Raw genomic sequence first — 14,631 nt, forward strand, 5'->3', positions numbered from 1 at the left:
ATACCCCTCACCTATCTCCAAAAAAAGAAGTGCCCCAAAATGATAAAGGCCCAAGAAACACCAGTGCCATCAGTGCTTAATATAGGATTTTTTTTTTTTTTTAATGCCTCTGTGGGAGGAAAAGGGAGAGAAGGGCCCTCTGCAGGCGCTATCCTTCAGGGGTCCAGGCTGTGAGAATAACAGCAATGGATTCAAAACTCACCTCCGAGTTTCCTAGTGGCGAAGGCAAAGAGAGAAATGTGGTGCACAGCCCGTGTCTAATATAAGTGTACATACCATTGAGGTGCCTGGCTCCGAGAGCAAGGGCAATCTCAAGGCTTTATCTATCTATCTATCTATCTATTTATTTATTTATTTGATAGAGAGAGAGGTCACAAGTAGGCAGAGAGAGAGGGGGAAGCAGGCACTCCACCGAGCAGAAAGCCCGATGCGGGGCTTGATCCCAGGACCCTGAGATCACAACGGGAGCTAAAGGCAGAAGTTTAACCTGCTGAGCTACCCAGACGCCCCTCAAGGCTTTATTTGAGGGTAAGAAATAGTGCCTCTAACAGATTTTAACAACAGATGTGTAAGTGTCACGCATACCCTTTTCTTGTAAAGCCCTTGGTGAAAAGGAAGGACTCAGTGCTGACTAAAGCTGCTGTGTGGAAGGGATGCTCCCAGAACTCAGAGAGGAGAGCTGGACAAAAAGAATTATCTGGTGCCTTCTGATCTCGCAGTTGGTCAGTTCTTCTTCTTGATCCGGAAGCAGTTTGTCTCCGAGCTGAGGATGCCGAGTTTTTCTTGGTCAACAGTGTCCTTCCACCGCCGAGTGCCATAGTGGGTCAGCTACCCCATGAAGAATACTTCCTCTGGCTCGTCTACAAGGATGAAAGTATCTTCAGTCTGTGAAGCTGCTGCCGCTGAGGCTGGGAGGTGGGGGTGGGTGCCATTCTACAAAGAGAGGTGGCCCCCGCCTTCCTTGACCTGTGCTTCCTAACATTTGAGGCTCTCCTCCAGCCCCTCTTAGCAGGAGGGTTAATGGGGGAGGTGGCCCTAGTACCTCTCCTTTCTCCTCTTTCCCTTACCACCTTTCCCACTCTGCTTTAGACTTTTTTCTTTCTTTTTTTTTTTTTTTTTTTTTTTTTAAGTTGGGGAGAGGCAGAAGGAGAGAGAGAGAGAATCCCAACCAGGCTCCACGCCCAACATGGGGCTCAATCTCATGACCCTGAGGTCATACCGAGACAAAATCAAGAGTCGGACACTTACCCAACTGAGCCACCTTGGCACCCCTCTGCTTTAGACTTTGTTGTCAGTCTCTGTCTCATCCTGTGGTGGTTTTCTTTCTGTTCCCTTTCTCATTGCCCCGGGAGCTCAGAACCCCAACATTCCCTTCTTTTGGGGGGAGTAGATGGACTGAAATCGTGGGGGGAAGGTAAGAGGCCCATACACTACAGAGGAAACCACCAAAAAAGGAAGAAGGGAGAAAAGAAGAGAAAAAGAAAGCAGAAAGGTTGTTGCTAGGCCATGCTGTGTGGAAGAAGGGGGAGCGATGGAGTCGCGGGCGGCTGGTCACATCCCGGGACCTGCCCTGACCCGTCCTGACTCTTCCTGGGCACAGCTGCACCTCAGAGATCCTGTAGGTTCCGCTCCATCTGAATTTAAAAATACTTGGTGGCTAAAAATGCTAACCATCCTCTGAGCTTTTAGCGAGTCATCATCACTGATCAGAGCTAAGAGAAAAACGGTGAAAAAGTTGGAAATATTGACAGAATTACCAAAAGGACACACACACACATACACACGCGAAGTGACTGAACGCTATTGGGAAAATGGCTCTGATAAATTGCTTAACTCACGGTTGCCACAGACCTTCAATTTGTTTAAACAACAACAACAACAAAAAGCTGTATCTGCAAAACGCCTTAAAAGGAGACAGGCCTCGCTGTGGGAGACGCTGAGCCGGGCCATCATGGGTAGCTGGGTACGGGCCATCATGGCCCAGGACATACACGTATACTCAGGCAGAAAAGGGAGTGAAGAGATTCCCGCTCCTCCCGCCAGCCTAGTGAGACACAGAAGCCCGGTCCCTCTTTGTATATCTTTCTGAAACTGTGTCAGTTAAAGGTGTTATTTTTTGAAGTAATCTCCACACCCACCATGGGCTCGAACTCTCAACCCTGAGATCAGTAGTCACACGCTCTACCAACTGAGCCAGCCAGGTGCCCAGAGAGATGCCATCAGTTCAATGGATCTGCGCTCCCTGGTTTCTGTCTTTAAAAACAGAGAGCTGCAGAATGTAACAGCTTCAGGCTGGTTCTCATTTAACCAGCTGTCCTCTCCTTGCCCTCAAGGGAGGCAGGCAGTGCTCCCTTGGTTCTCTTTACAGTGATGTCCTGGTTCTGTGTTCTGGGATATAGGGCAGGAGCTGGCAAGCGTTCTAAGTGGTTAAAGCGGAAAGGGAGGCCATACAGGGAGTTAAGGACTTAAAAAATTGTTGGAAGAGCTGAAACCAGGCTGGCCTGTCAGAAATGATTTCCAGAATCCTCTAGAAACTAACCACGAGAGAGACTGCTGTCACTACGACTCTGCCGTCCAGGGGGTGTTTTGAGATTTTATTTATTTATCTGACGGAGGGCAGCGTGGGTGGGCACAAGTAGGTAGAGTGGCAGGCGGAGGGAGAGGAGAAGCAGACTCCCCACTGAGCAGGAAGCCCCCATGTGGGACTCTATCCCATTACCCTGGGATCATGACCTGAGCCAAAGGCAGATACTTAACCAACTGAAACACCAAGGTGCACCAGGGGGTTGGTTTCCAGTAAGAGCTCACAGAGCTCACTTCCTGGTCTGCGAGATTGCCGCCTCTCCCTGAATTCCCCCCACCCCACCATGGCCTTTCGTCTGTGCTCACAGGCAGTGGGACTTGGGACAGCTTTCTTCTCTCTCTCCCTATTCTTCTAGGACCACTAATCTCATCATGGGGGCTCCAACCTCATGACCTAATCTAACCCTAATTCTTTCACAAAGGCCCTATCTGCAAATACCCTTACGTGAGGGTTTAGAGTTTCAACATAGACATCTTGGGGGGATACATACATTAAGTCCTTAACAAAATGCATTTTTCTTAGCATTGCAAAAACTTCAAAATTATTTCAAACCAAAGAATCATAATTCTTCCTTTGAGCAAGGGGACGGCTTTTAGTCCTGTCCTAATGATGCACTCTGGCTTGAGACTTCGTCTCTGATGAGGGGAATGCAAAGCCAGTGATTCTTACCCTGTTCTGTATAATCCACCCAAGAGGGATCTGGATAAAAGCTGCGGACCTTTCTAGAAATGTCACAAAATACCAGTGTTTGCTTGCACTTTCTGCATTCAGTCTTTCTAAGGACTGCCCACGTGCCCCTGCCCCTCTTTCTGGATGGTTCTTGCGCAGGGTTCAGTGTGAGCTGCTCTTTCCTTCCTAACAAACTGCTGGGTTCCGGGTGGTTATCAAGAAGCCAGGGTATGGCTGATCCGTCCCAGGATGGCTCAGTGAGACTCCGTGGCTGGAGCCCAGAACCGTCTATCCGCATTCACGGAGAGAGAATTGATTTGTGTGGTTCTATACACCAAAGCTCTGATTGGGATTTTTCCCATTACCTTTAGTTAATAAACATGACCAAGATGACTTGGCCACTTGGGAACATTGAAGATGGTGATAAAAATGAATTTACTCGGGAAGCTTTATCTCCAGACTTGCTTTGAGTTTGGGTTCTTGTCCTTCCAGCACGGACAACTGCAGAGAGAGAAACGTGCAGAACGATACCAGCTGACTGGGTGGGACATGGGCTATTCCAGTGGAAAGGTAATGAAATAAAGGAAAGAATCAGATAAATTAACAATTTTATGTGAAATGGAATCGGTAAAATGAAGTCCGCTTTGGGTTCATTAGCTGTTCTGTTTGGGTTTTGGCTTTTTGCAAAGTACTTAGATGAAGAAAGTAGGCAGCTAAGACAGTGTGAAGATACATAAAACTTAATTGTGTCTGGGGTCCAAACTGTGTGGTTTCTTTGGAGAATATAATGCAACACGGCAGAGTAAGCCAAATTGGCCACTCAGCAGATGCCCAGGGTTTTGTGATGTGGAAGGAATGTTTTGCTTTTAAACACGCTCAGTCTGATGAACCACTGCCGGGAAGGGCTGACCTCACAGCACCCCTCTTTTTAACCCTTTCCATCAGCAGGTGCTGGGGCCATGGCTGATGCCACCGCTAAATGAAGTGTGCGGTTCAGAACCAAAATCTAGGCCCTGATGGGATTTCATTTGTGGCTTGTTATATAAATTACTGTAGCAAATAACACTTGGGGATAATATGGTGGCGGCTGATTTACTGAGGGGGAAAGCAGAGCTCTAGGGACCCGAGCCTTTTCATGTGAATAGGATGTTTGAGTGACAACGCCCTGCTGGGTGCTGGGTCAAGCCACAGTTCTGGAACTGTGGCATACATGGGCAGGTATTTTGCAGAATCCCTGTGAAGCATGGAATTGGAGTTTCTGGGCCGAGTAGCTGCATGCAGTGTTTCAAGAAATAATGTAAACTTGAAGAAATTTACCCCTGAAACCTGAACTTTTATCAATGCTTTCGCACTGGTATCTCACGCAGTGACTTTACATTGAGATGCAAATGAACTGGTCGCAATTAAATACCTTTGTTGTGATGTATTTAGACTCCTTCCTTTGACTTCTCTTACTGAACCAAAAGAAAATAAAGTAGTAAAGTAGTATTTCTTCCTACTGACATGCCTATAAAAGCAGTAAGGCAATTATTCTTTTATTTAAACTCTAGTTTTGGACATCTCTGAATAGTCGTTAAGTTTTTCTTTTCTGAATAGAGGAGCTTTTACAAATATAGAGAACCATAATTCACTCCCAGGCTGTTCAATTCAAGAAAACTACATTGGTTTAAAACAAAACAAAACAAAAAAACCCCCACAACCCTGTTTCTCAGGGCCATTTTGTGAAGCTCCTGCCTCCAAGCGAGGATTGTCACTCGACTATGTACATGTTGTGACTTGACACTGTCTTATCCATTTGAAACTACTTGTATCAAACTTTGGAATTTTCGATCCCTTTTTTACTGCCAGGAAAAGATTAGCTGGTGCCGTACCATCCCTCTTTCCAATTTTTTCAAGCGTTGACTGGGGATTTAAAATATTGTTGGAAGGAACTTGGCTGCTGTTTGTCAGGGTTATTTAATGAGTCCTGGTGAAAAGTGAAGAGGCTGTGCTCCTGAGGGGCAGGAGAGACACAGAGGAGCTGCCGGGGTTTTCTGTTGGAAGCGGGAACTGGAATTATCGTGACCACCAAGTGAGGCACAAACCACGAGTGGGTCCTTAAGTGTTTCCGGGAGTTCCTCACCCCGTGCGTGATTTTCTGCCCTGGCTCTGGCTTCCCCTCTCTCTGGACCTGCCTCAGGCATTTCATCTGTAGGATGGTTTCCGAGGGTCTCCGCTAGCTCAGGAATGCTATCACTCTGTGCTGCGAACGGAAAGCAGTCCGGCTGGGTTCTATTTGCCCACAAAACGATTTGTTCTGTATAATGATTCGGGCCGTAAACGCTAGAAATATTGCTAGGTGAGGCCAGTTATGAGGGGGGTCATAAAATAACAATAAATCCAAATTTTTAAAGTAAAGTTGAGTCTCTGCAGCAACTTCACAAAACACCCAAGTGAGAAAATGATCGGGGACTGATCTTTGCAACGTTGGCAATATTGCATGGTGAATTAGACAGTCGATATGCAGTCATTCCTAGCCTATTAATTCGAGTGGTTCCTTTTGCCTCTCTGCCATGGTCAAAGAGATGATGCTGAAGCTTTGGCTAGTCCGTGTCTATTCAAAGAAATGAAACGTTACTCCGTGAAAAATGATAATTAGTAAACCCCCAAACAGACCGGAGTTCCACGGGGAGTAAGCATAGATGCCTGACCTCGCAAACTGCCTGGGGACTCGGGCTGCCCATCACTGTGACGCCGGGTAGGGCCTGTGCCCGCCTTTTATGTACTCCCAGCGTGTAGGCAGCGCTGCCACAAGAGGTCAATTTGGATACTATGGTCACATTTTAAAAAGAGAGCCGTAATTATGACCTCTAATTATGTACAGTTCTGCCTGCTGAGTTAAAGAGAATGGTACCTCCTGCTTGGAAGTATAAGTTAATTGCCTTCAGGGGTCAGGAGGGTGCTGACCCCGTTCCCCGCCCCGTGCACACTCCCCCAACCTCAACCAGGCATGCACCGTAAGACAAAGTAAATTGGGCCTGCTGTGCTTTATCACGCTGGTTAAGCATCACGTTTAAGCCCTGTTTAACTCTTATTCCAGCGGAAGGTCAAATTTAACTCGTGTTCCAGAGGGAAGTGAAACTTCAGTGAGTCTAGACCTAGCCAGTATTCACCAGTGGCCTTCTGGGAGCCCAGAGTCACCGGAGCTCCATGTCGTGGGCCATATTTTTGTTCATAAAGAGCACATTCCACACCAGCTGCAGTTGGACTGGTATTATTTTGCCTTCATTTTGCTTTTTTTTCTGTTAAAATTTTTTATTTGGAACATTTCAATATATGTTGCAAAAAACAGAACAGACCTCTTTCACCTGTCGCCTGATGATCAGTAAATCCCGACCAGGTGTGTTGCTACATCTGTACCTCTCCCACTCCCCACCACCTTCTACCCCCAAGGAACAGGGATTTGGGATATCCCCAGTACTGTGGAATTTCTTCTGTGTATATTTCAGTATGTAACTCAAAAAGACAGGAAATATATATTTTTAAAAAAAAAAAGTCACGGGACGCCTGGGTGGCTCATTTGGTTAACCATCTGCCATCTGCTCAGATTGTAATCCTAGGGTGTTGGGATCAAGCCCTGAGTCGAGCTCTGCCTCTCCTGCTCCCTTGCCCCTCCATAATACCCCCCTCACCCCGCTCGTGCACATGCGTGCTCTCTCAAATAAATAAATAAAATCTTTTTTTAAAAAAAGCACAGTTACATTGCTTCTCGGCCTTTTGGCTAAGATCAACTGTAAAAAAGCACAGTCACGGTATCAATAATACACCTTAAAGTTTTTAATAAATTGCTTAGATCTTAAAAGTTCTCATCACAAGGGAAAAACGTTGTAACTGTGTGAGGTAATGGACGTTAACTTACTGTGGGGAGTTTATTTTTCATTATTATTTTGCAGTATATATCAAATTATTTTGTACACTTTAAACTTGTGTAATGTTATATGTCAGTTACATCTCAGAAATAATTCCTTAGTAATTCATCAATGTTTACTTTTCCCCAATTGCTTGGAGGGTTTTTTGTTTTGTTTTGTTTTGGGTTTTTTTTTTTTTTTTTTGGTTTTGGGGTTTGTTTTTAAGATTGATTTATTTATTTGAGAGAAAGCGCGGTCACCCACAAGAGGAAGGGGCAGAGGAATAGGGAGGAAAAATCTCAAGACTCCATTCTGAGCGCAGATCCCAACATGGGCCTCAATCCCATGCCCCTCGGATCAGGCCCTGAGCCAAAATCAAGAATGGTACACTCAACCTCCTGCACACCCCAGCCCCCCTTGCTTGTAGTTTTTCTAACCACTAGTTTTCAAATCCGGAACCAAATAAGGTTCATACACTGTAATCCATTGGTCTGTCCCTTACATCTCTCCATCTCTTGGCTCCCTTCCATAATCATCTGTCCAGTCTGTCGTTTTTTCTTGCTGCTGCTGCTGGTTAAGAATTTGAGTTGTTCTGTAGAGTTTGCTACAGTCTGAATTCTGCTGATTCAACTTGTGTTGCCATTTAACTTGTTCCTTTGTCCCCTGGATTTTCTATAAATTGGGTATTAAATCCAGAACAGGATTTTTTCAACCTTGGCAACTGATGTTTAGGGCCAGATAATTCTTGGCTGTGGGAGGCTGTCCTCTACAGTGTACAATGGTCTGCAGCATTTCTGGGCTCTACACACTAGATGCCAGTAGTGTACAAACACACACACACACACACACCAGTCACAACAACTGAAATATCTCCACAAACAGTGCCAAGTGTCTCCAGATGAACCCTTTTTGGGGGGTAAGATTACTTAGTTCTAAGAGGGGTTCATACCTCTATTGGGTAATACATTGTATCTGTTTCTTTTTTGTGTGATGTTAACAGCTATTGGTTATCAGTGCTTAGATAAATTAATTCATTAGAGGCTTGCAAAATTTTACAAGTGCAAAATTTTACCATTCCTTTTTCGTGTATTATCTAGGATACTTTAAAAAAAAAAAAAGATTTATCTATTTATCTATCTATTTATTTATTTATCTATTTTAGAGAGGGGGAGGGAGAGAGAGCATGCTCTGAGCCTGACTTAAGGCTTGGTCTTATGACCCTGAGAACATGATCTGAGCCAAAACCAAGAGCCAGACGCTCACCCATCTGAGCCACCCAGGCTATATAGAGGAACATCTCAATCATTTAGCTAGGTCAGGTATATTTCGTGTACAAAAGGCAGAGCCATTGCCTGCTTCTTGCTTTCATCAGTTTTCAAACCATGAGTCAGTTCCCTAGCACTTCCCACAGATGGCCAATGAGCTCCAATATTTTTTTTTAAATATCATTAAAAACTATTAGATGTAAGCATTTTTGATGTATTTCAATTTAATGCAGTTATCATCCTCATAGGAATTCAAACTGTCCCATCTTTGTCCAATGGGAGGGCCCTCAAGTAGGTTCCTGAGGTTAGACTTGAAATGAAGTCCATAGACTTCGATAGTGTCCTCATTTTCTAGTGCAACAAGGTGCTCTGGTCTTATGATGTATGTTTCCTGCTCTAGACCGGTTGCCTTTAAGTGGGAAGTGTTGGAGACTCCAGTCTGTTGCCACAAATGAAGTTAACCATGCAGTTCTTCCGTTTGCTGTGGATCTCCGACTCCACCCAAATGTTTTAGCACCTCGATAGTATGTATAGCTTCTTTGATGAGTTTACAGACTACTCAGAAGCACATCCTGTTTGCCTCTAACCCTAAGCCCCTCTGGAGACTAAGATTAATGTTTCTTTGGCTTTTAAAGTCAGCATTGCAGGCTATACCACAGAATATGGAAGTATTAAGCCCGACCTAAGCACAAGGAGGCTTTTGTGGTTGATCATGTGGTAGGTTCTAGAAGTAGCAGAGCCTGGAAACTCATCAGGAATGAATGAGACATCCTTAAAAGTCCATTTCTTGTGGAACAGAACACCCTTGATGGAGGCAAGCGCTCGGTCAGGTCTTGACAACCTGGTAGAGTCACTGTCTTTATACTTTGCCAGCCATCTGTGGCAGTTCAGCAAGTGAGAAGAGGTTCTACTCAGGTAGAAGTTGTGATTCAGTCTGTAGAATGTATGGCCACCTGCGGCCCTCAGTGTATCTTCTGCTCTTGAAGCCAGCATCCTTCCTAAATGAAGAATTCAATGACAAGAATTCCTCCTTTTTCGCAGAGTGCAAATAAGGCAGGCTTGTGAGAAGAGAGGTAGTGTTCCAGAAGGTGAATGATCACTAGCCTCCCATGGGGACTACTGAGAGGGGGAAGTGTGTCCCCACTGACAAGGGAGGTCATCTCTTTGAGCAGATGCTACATATGCCCAAAAAGTGACTAGGAGCTACCCCAAGGCAGGTTACTGGTCACCTTGAGAAGAGCTTGAGAAGAGCCCTGGGTGTCTGGCAGGGAGAGACCACAGTGGAGGTTTGCAGAGGAGGCTTTGTGGCGGGGCTGCGTGTGGCAGAGCCATATATGGCTTGTCCCCACACACTCAAGGCACAGCCAGCCATCCCTCCGCTCCAGGACCCCATGAACCCCCACCAGGTGACTCTGGCACCGGACGCTAGTTCTAAAAGGGATTTGGAGCCTTCTTTGGCAGGAGGCGCCAGAGGAGAGGGGGCTCCTGGGGGAAGTTGCTTAAAAGGGGGGTGCACCAGGTTTTAGTTCATTCGTCCCGTTTTGCCATAATCCTGTCATCCACGTGCAAAATACAGCAGACCGCCTGAAAAATAACTTTCAAAGAAGACTATTGAGTATGTGGATTCAGTCTCAGGTGAGATTGGCTCTGTCAAGAGCATTTCTGTTTAAAAAGCAAAAACCTTTAAAAAATTGGCTTTTTCTTTTCTTTTAAGATTTTATTTATTTATTTGACAGAGCGAGACACAGCAAGAGAGGAACGCAAGCAGGGGGAGTGGGAGAGGGAGAAGCAGGCTTCCCGCTGAGCAGGGAGTTGGATGCGGGGCTCGATCCCAGAACCCTGGGATCATAACCTGAGCTGCAGGTAGACACTTAATGACTGGGCCACCCAGGTACCCCAAAAACCTGTTCTTTTTCTTACCCAGGAGAAGCAGAGTGAGAAATAAATACGGGGCAAGGGAAGAGATGAAGGCCTCCCAGCATTTTTCCCTCCATCATAATTCAAGCCAAAGTCCAGATTTCTGGGGTGTCTCTCGTCCTTAAGTCTGTCTCCTGCATCCTGTCTTGCCTCACTGCACACGCACATTGTCTAGGGTGGGAATCATCTCAGGGGACAGCGGTCAGCTGGGCCTCTCCGGCCTCCAAGGGTGGGCCGAGTTCCCATCGCCAGGAGTCTCCCTTGGTGGCAAAGCCTGGATATGCTTAAAAAAAGATCATCAGTTTCATTTCCCCTCTCTTCCACTCCTCAGCCACCCCCCCCCCCGAGCCCTTACTTTGAAAGGACAGTGGCTACTCTGCTCAACTGCTCAGCCGGAGCCTGAAGACCCCCAGGTGGGACTTGGGCTTGGTGAGAATCTGCTGAACGCCTCCTAGAAGAGTCTTGCAAGGGTGAGAGAGCCACAGCGGCTGGCTCAGTGGCAGTTGACAGACCTTACCTTCCCCTTTTCTGTCCAGCGCTAGTCTTTGTGCAGTTTCGCCCGCATCATCCTTACTGGAACGTTTTTCCTACTGAAAGATGAAATACGCGTCTCGTGGTAAGGGAATGAACTCCATTCTCACGAAGCAACCTGATCACCAGCTTGCTGGGTCAGCCTGTGAAGCTGTCTCCGGATGGTTCTGTCCCTGCAGCAGCCCCGGTGGGAGCAGACCGTCCCGACCACACCGTCGCCTGTTGTCACTTTCACCTTCAGAGCCTGCCCGCGTCTGTTCATTATAGTGTCTGGTGATGGTCATCTCTCTTGATTATTTTTCAAAAACAGATATGCCCCAGACACAAACTGAAAACCTTTATTTGGCTTAGCATTGATAGTTCTGGAATAAGTAAGAGGACATCAGGTTTGGCCTGAACTCACTTCTTCTAAAAGCATGCTCCCCTGACAGAGGTCTTGCCCTCAGCACTTAGGTTTACTTTATTCCACATTACACTCCCTTAGTATTTTATGTACGAGGTATTTTAACCACTTGTACTGTGGGGCTGGCAAGTAAGGAGCTCAGGTTTGGTTTGGTTTGGTTTGGTTTTTTTGTTTTGTTTTTATGGAACACATCCCCTCCCCAACCCCCCAGAAAGGGGGATCCGTCAAAGTAGACTCCTTACAACCACAGTCCTTGTTTCAGGATTGCATCCATTCCCAGAAACAAAACCGTTCTGGAAACTTCTGTGAGCATTGTCTTCAGAACAGATTTCTGTTTTCAGAAATTCACCCACCGGAAGATCAGCCTTCTACTTTATGGTCAGACTAAATTTTAAGCCCAGGCCAGTCATTCCCAACCTCCTTGCCTTTGGACTCTTGGAGTTCTGGGCTCTTCCTTAGAGAAGGTTGGAATCTCCTTCCAACCTCAACTCCCCCTCATTTCTCTCCCAGTAGCACCCGTGTTGGGCTTCGATTTTGTTGAGTGGGAAGCTTAATCCTTTTATGCTCATGATACGAACAGCGTTCATCTTGAGTCTTTATGTCGGTTTTGCACTGGATCTGAAAGGAATTGCTGATTATCAGTGTGATGGTATTTTTCATTCTCAGCAATGGGTGGGTGGTGCCTGTGGGTCATGTGCAACTGAGGACACACTCTGCAGAGTGTGGAAACGGAGTCAGTACCCGTTATATTATCACAGGCTCCTCAGTGTACCCACCGACTGTGCACCCCTAAGAGGTTCAGGACATCCCAGGAGCCAGTTTGAGACAGACATTAGGGGAAGACCCTGTACGATGACGGAAAAGAAGTGCTTTGCTGGTACTTTTATTTTTATTTCTCAACTGATAATATTTCATAATGTAGGTTGTTTCTGAACAAATGTGTTTCAGAGAACTACACAAAGGTTAAAAAAAATACCAAGCAAATAAAGATTTGCTTTAGTCTTTTTTTTTTCTTTTTTTTTTCCCCTTTAATGCATTGGGGGGCAGGATGGAGAGGATTAGACCAGAAAGCGTGAAAGACTCGGCATTAAAACCGAGGCCCAGACAGGCACAGTGACCAGTAGTCCTAAGACTCAGCAGCCACAGTTCGCGTTGAAAGAACAGCCGAGGGGATGGACTGGCAGCTTTGAGCATCACTGCCTAGCAAGGAAGGCCAGGCTCCCGCTGCCCAAAAGCAGCGCTGGGGTCCTCCGTGAGGGATGTACCGACTGAAGCAGGAGTTCGGACCTCCAAGTCTGTCGTGGGAAACGTGCTTCCGCCTCCTTTCTTTCCTCTCTGTATCTGAAGCTTGGGTCTCTAAGGGAGAAAGAGATGACTTTCAAGGACCCACTTGCCAGCAGGTGTCCGTGGGTGATTGGTGTGTGTGTCTGTCTGTCTGTCTTTATCTGTAAGGAAGGGGACCTGCTTGTATCTGTATTTCCTTCTGATCTCTTGATAAGATGCCCCAGGCAGGATTTAAGTAACTGTGTTTTAATAGTAAATTCTTCTGACTTTCATTTGGGAAGCCAGTGACCAGAGAGCCATTTGCTTTCTGAGGGCTAAAGGCATGCAGAAGTCCCCTTCCTCCATGGTCCATTCTTTTTTTTTTTTTTTTTTTTTTTTTTTAAGATTTTATCTATCTATCTATCTATTTATTTTAAAGATTTTATTTATTTATTTGACAGAGACAGATCACAAACAGGCAGAGAGGCAGGCACAGAGAGAGAGAGAGGAGGAGACAGGCTCCCTGCTGAGCAGAGAGCCCGATGCGGGACTCGATCCCACGACCCTGAGATCATGACCTGAGCCGAAGGCAGCGGCTTAACCCACTGAGCCACCCAGGCGCCCCTTTAAGATATTTATTTGACAGAGATCACAAGTAGGCAGAGAGGCAGGCAGAGAGAGAGAGAGAGAGGAGGAGGAGGAAGCAGGCTTCCTGCTGAGCAGAGAGCCGGATGCGGGGCTAGATCCCAGGACCCTGGGATCATGACTTGAGCTGAAGGCAGAGGCTTTAACCCACTGAGCCACCCAGGCGCCCCTCCCTGGTCCATTCTTGATCGCCTTCCTGCCTTGGAGCCCTTTGGGCGTTCAGAGACCTCCTGACTAGGTAGCGAAAAACCTGAAGACAGTGATGTGAGCTTTCGGTCATCCTGCCCGGCCCTTCACCTCCCTGTCACACTCGGCCTCCCCAGAGGGTGACTTCCTGTGGGCTGGCTTCATTGTCCATCTTCTCACACAACCCTGTGGGCTAGGCACTAGTTTTGCTGCCCTCCGTCTCCCTCTACTTGCAGACCTGGGGGTCTGGTCTTCCTCTTTTGCCACAGGCACATGGCGTGGTGGTGGGGAGAGCCATTCTGGGCGGTGGGTAGATTGGCCGCTCCCCAAAGAACATACTAAACTTTCATTTGAAAAATCAATTACAGCAAAGTGGGAGAATTCTGCCATACGTCCTTGAACTCACATCCCCACGATATAGGTGTACAGAGGGTCAAGGTGGGGAATGACACATTGCTCTGAACTCCCTGCCCCTCCATGCTGCCTCCAGCTGTGAATCTCTCCTTCCTGCATGATTCTCCGGTTCCAGCCTCTTGGGGCGTCCTCTCTGGGGATACCGTAACTGATTACTCATTGGGTCGTAAGCAGATGAATTATTTTCTTATTTGTTCTCCCCACACCCATCCATGTCCTCTGACTGCAAATGGGTTCCTAGAAGACCCTGGGACTGGTCTGGGAGTAGTAAAGGGAAGTGCTGGGCATCACCCCCAGGCGGAGAGCCTAACATAACCCACGCCGTGGCATCTCACTGCTGTGGGGTCAACTGTGGTGTCGCAGTGGTCTCCCCTTCCAGGTGTTTGAGAAGGAGCTCTTAAGGAAGGAAGTTGATTTCAGCATAGGAAAAACTTGCCACAAAGGTCGTTTCAGCTGCGTAACTGTGTGCGGCATGGGCACCTACAGATGCTGGACATTACATGGGACAGTGCGTCAGATTCAGTATGGTAGACGTTTGTGCAGAAGGCATGGGGTAAGTTTCAGGTTGCTAATGCGTCTGTCTGATGGCAGTCTACTGTCAGAGCTGGGAGAAATCAATGCTTCCGTGGTCCCTTTTGAAATTCTTGTGAGTCAGTGTAATACACACGTTCCCGGACAAAGTGAGCCTGGTGTTCAGAGTTCCCCCTACGGTTCCTCTTGCTTTCATCTTAGGGAGGAAAGCGATGCAAAGGGGCAAGCAGCTGATTTGTGCCTTGGAATTCTGATGTCAGGGTTGTGAGTGACGGTTCCTCTTGCTAACACACCTGCCAGTGTCACTCCAAGACGAGATCTCTGCTTCTGGAAAAA

At 46.8% G+C, this 14,631-nt stretch overlaps 1 protein-coding gene across 5 annotated transcripts in view; it reads left to right on the forward strand.

The window, feature by feature from the left end:
* FOXN3 (forkhead box N3) overlaps positions 1-14,631 on the forward strand; it is a 397,011-nt gene that overhangs the window by 341,867 nt on the left and 40,513 nt on the right. For 2 of the 5 annotated variants that reach the window (XM_059373546.1, XM_059373547.1), the window contains one exon: positions 3,746-3,823. The exons of the other annotated variants lie outside the window; for them this stretch is intronic. In XM_059373546.1, the coding sequence (XP_059229529.1) occupies positions 3,746-3,823 (78 nt within the window). The remainder of the gene's footprint in view (positions 1-3,745; positions 3,824-14,631) is intronic. 5 annotated transcript variants of the gene reach the window in all.

The sequence above is a fragment of the Mustela nigripes genome, chromosome 13 (genome assembly GCF_022355385.1).
Source record: "Mustela nigripes isolate SB6536 chromosome 13, MUSNIG.SB6536, whole genome shotgun sequence".
NCBI lineage: Eukaryota > Metazoa > Chordata > Mammalia > Carnivora > Mustelidae > Mustela > Mustela nigripes.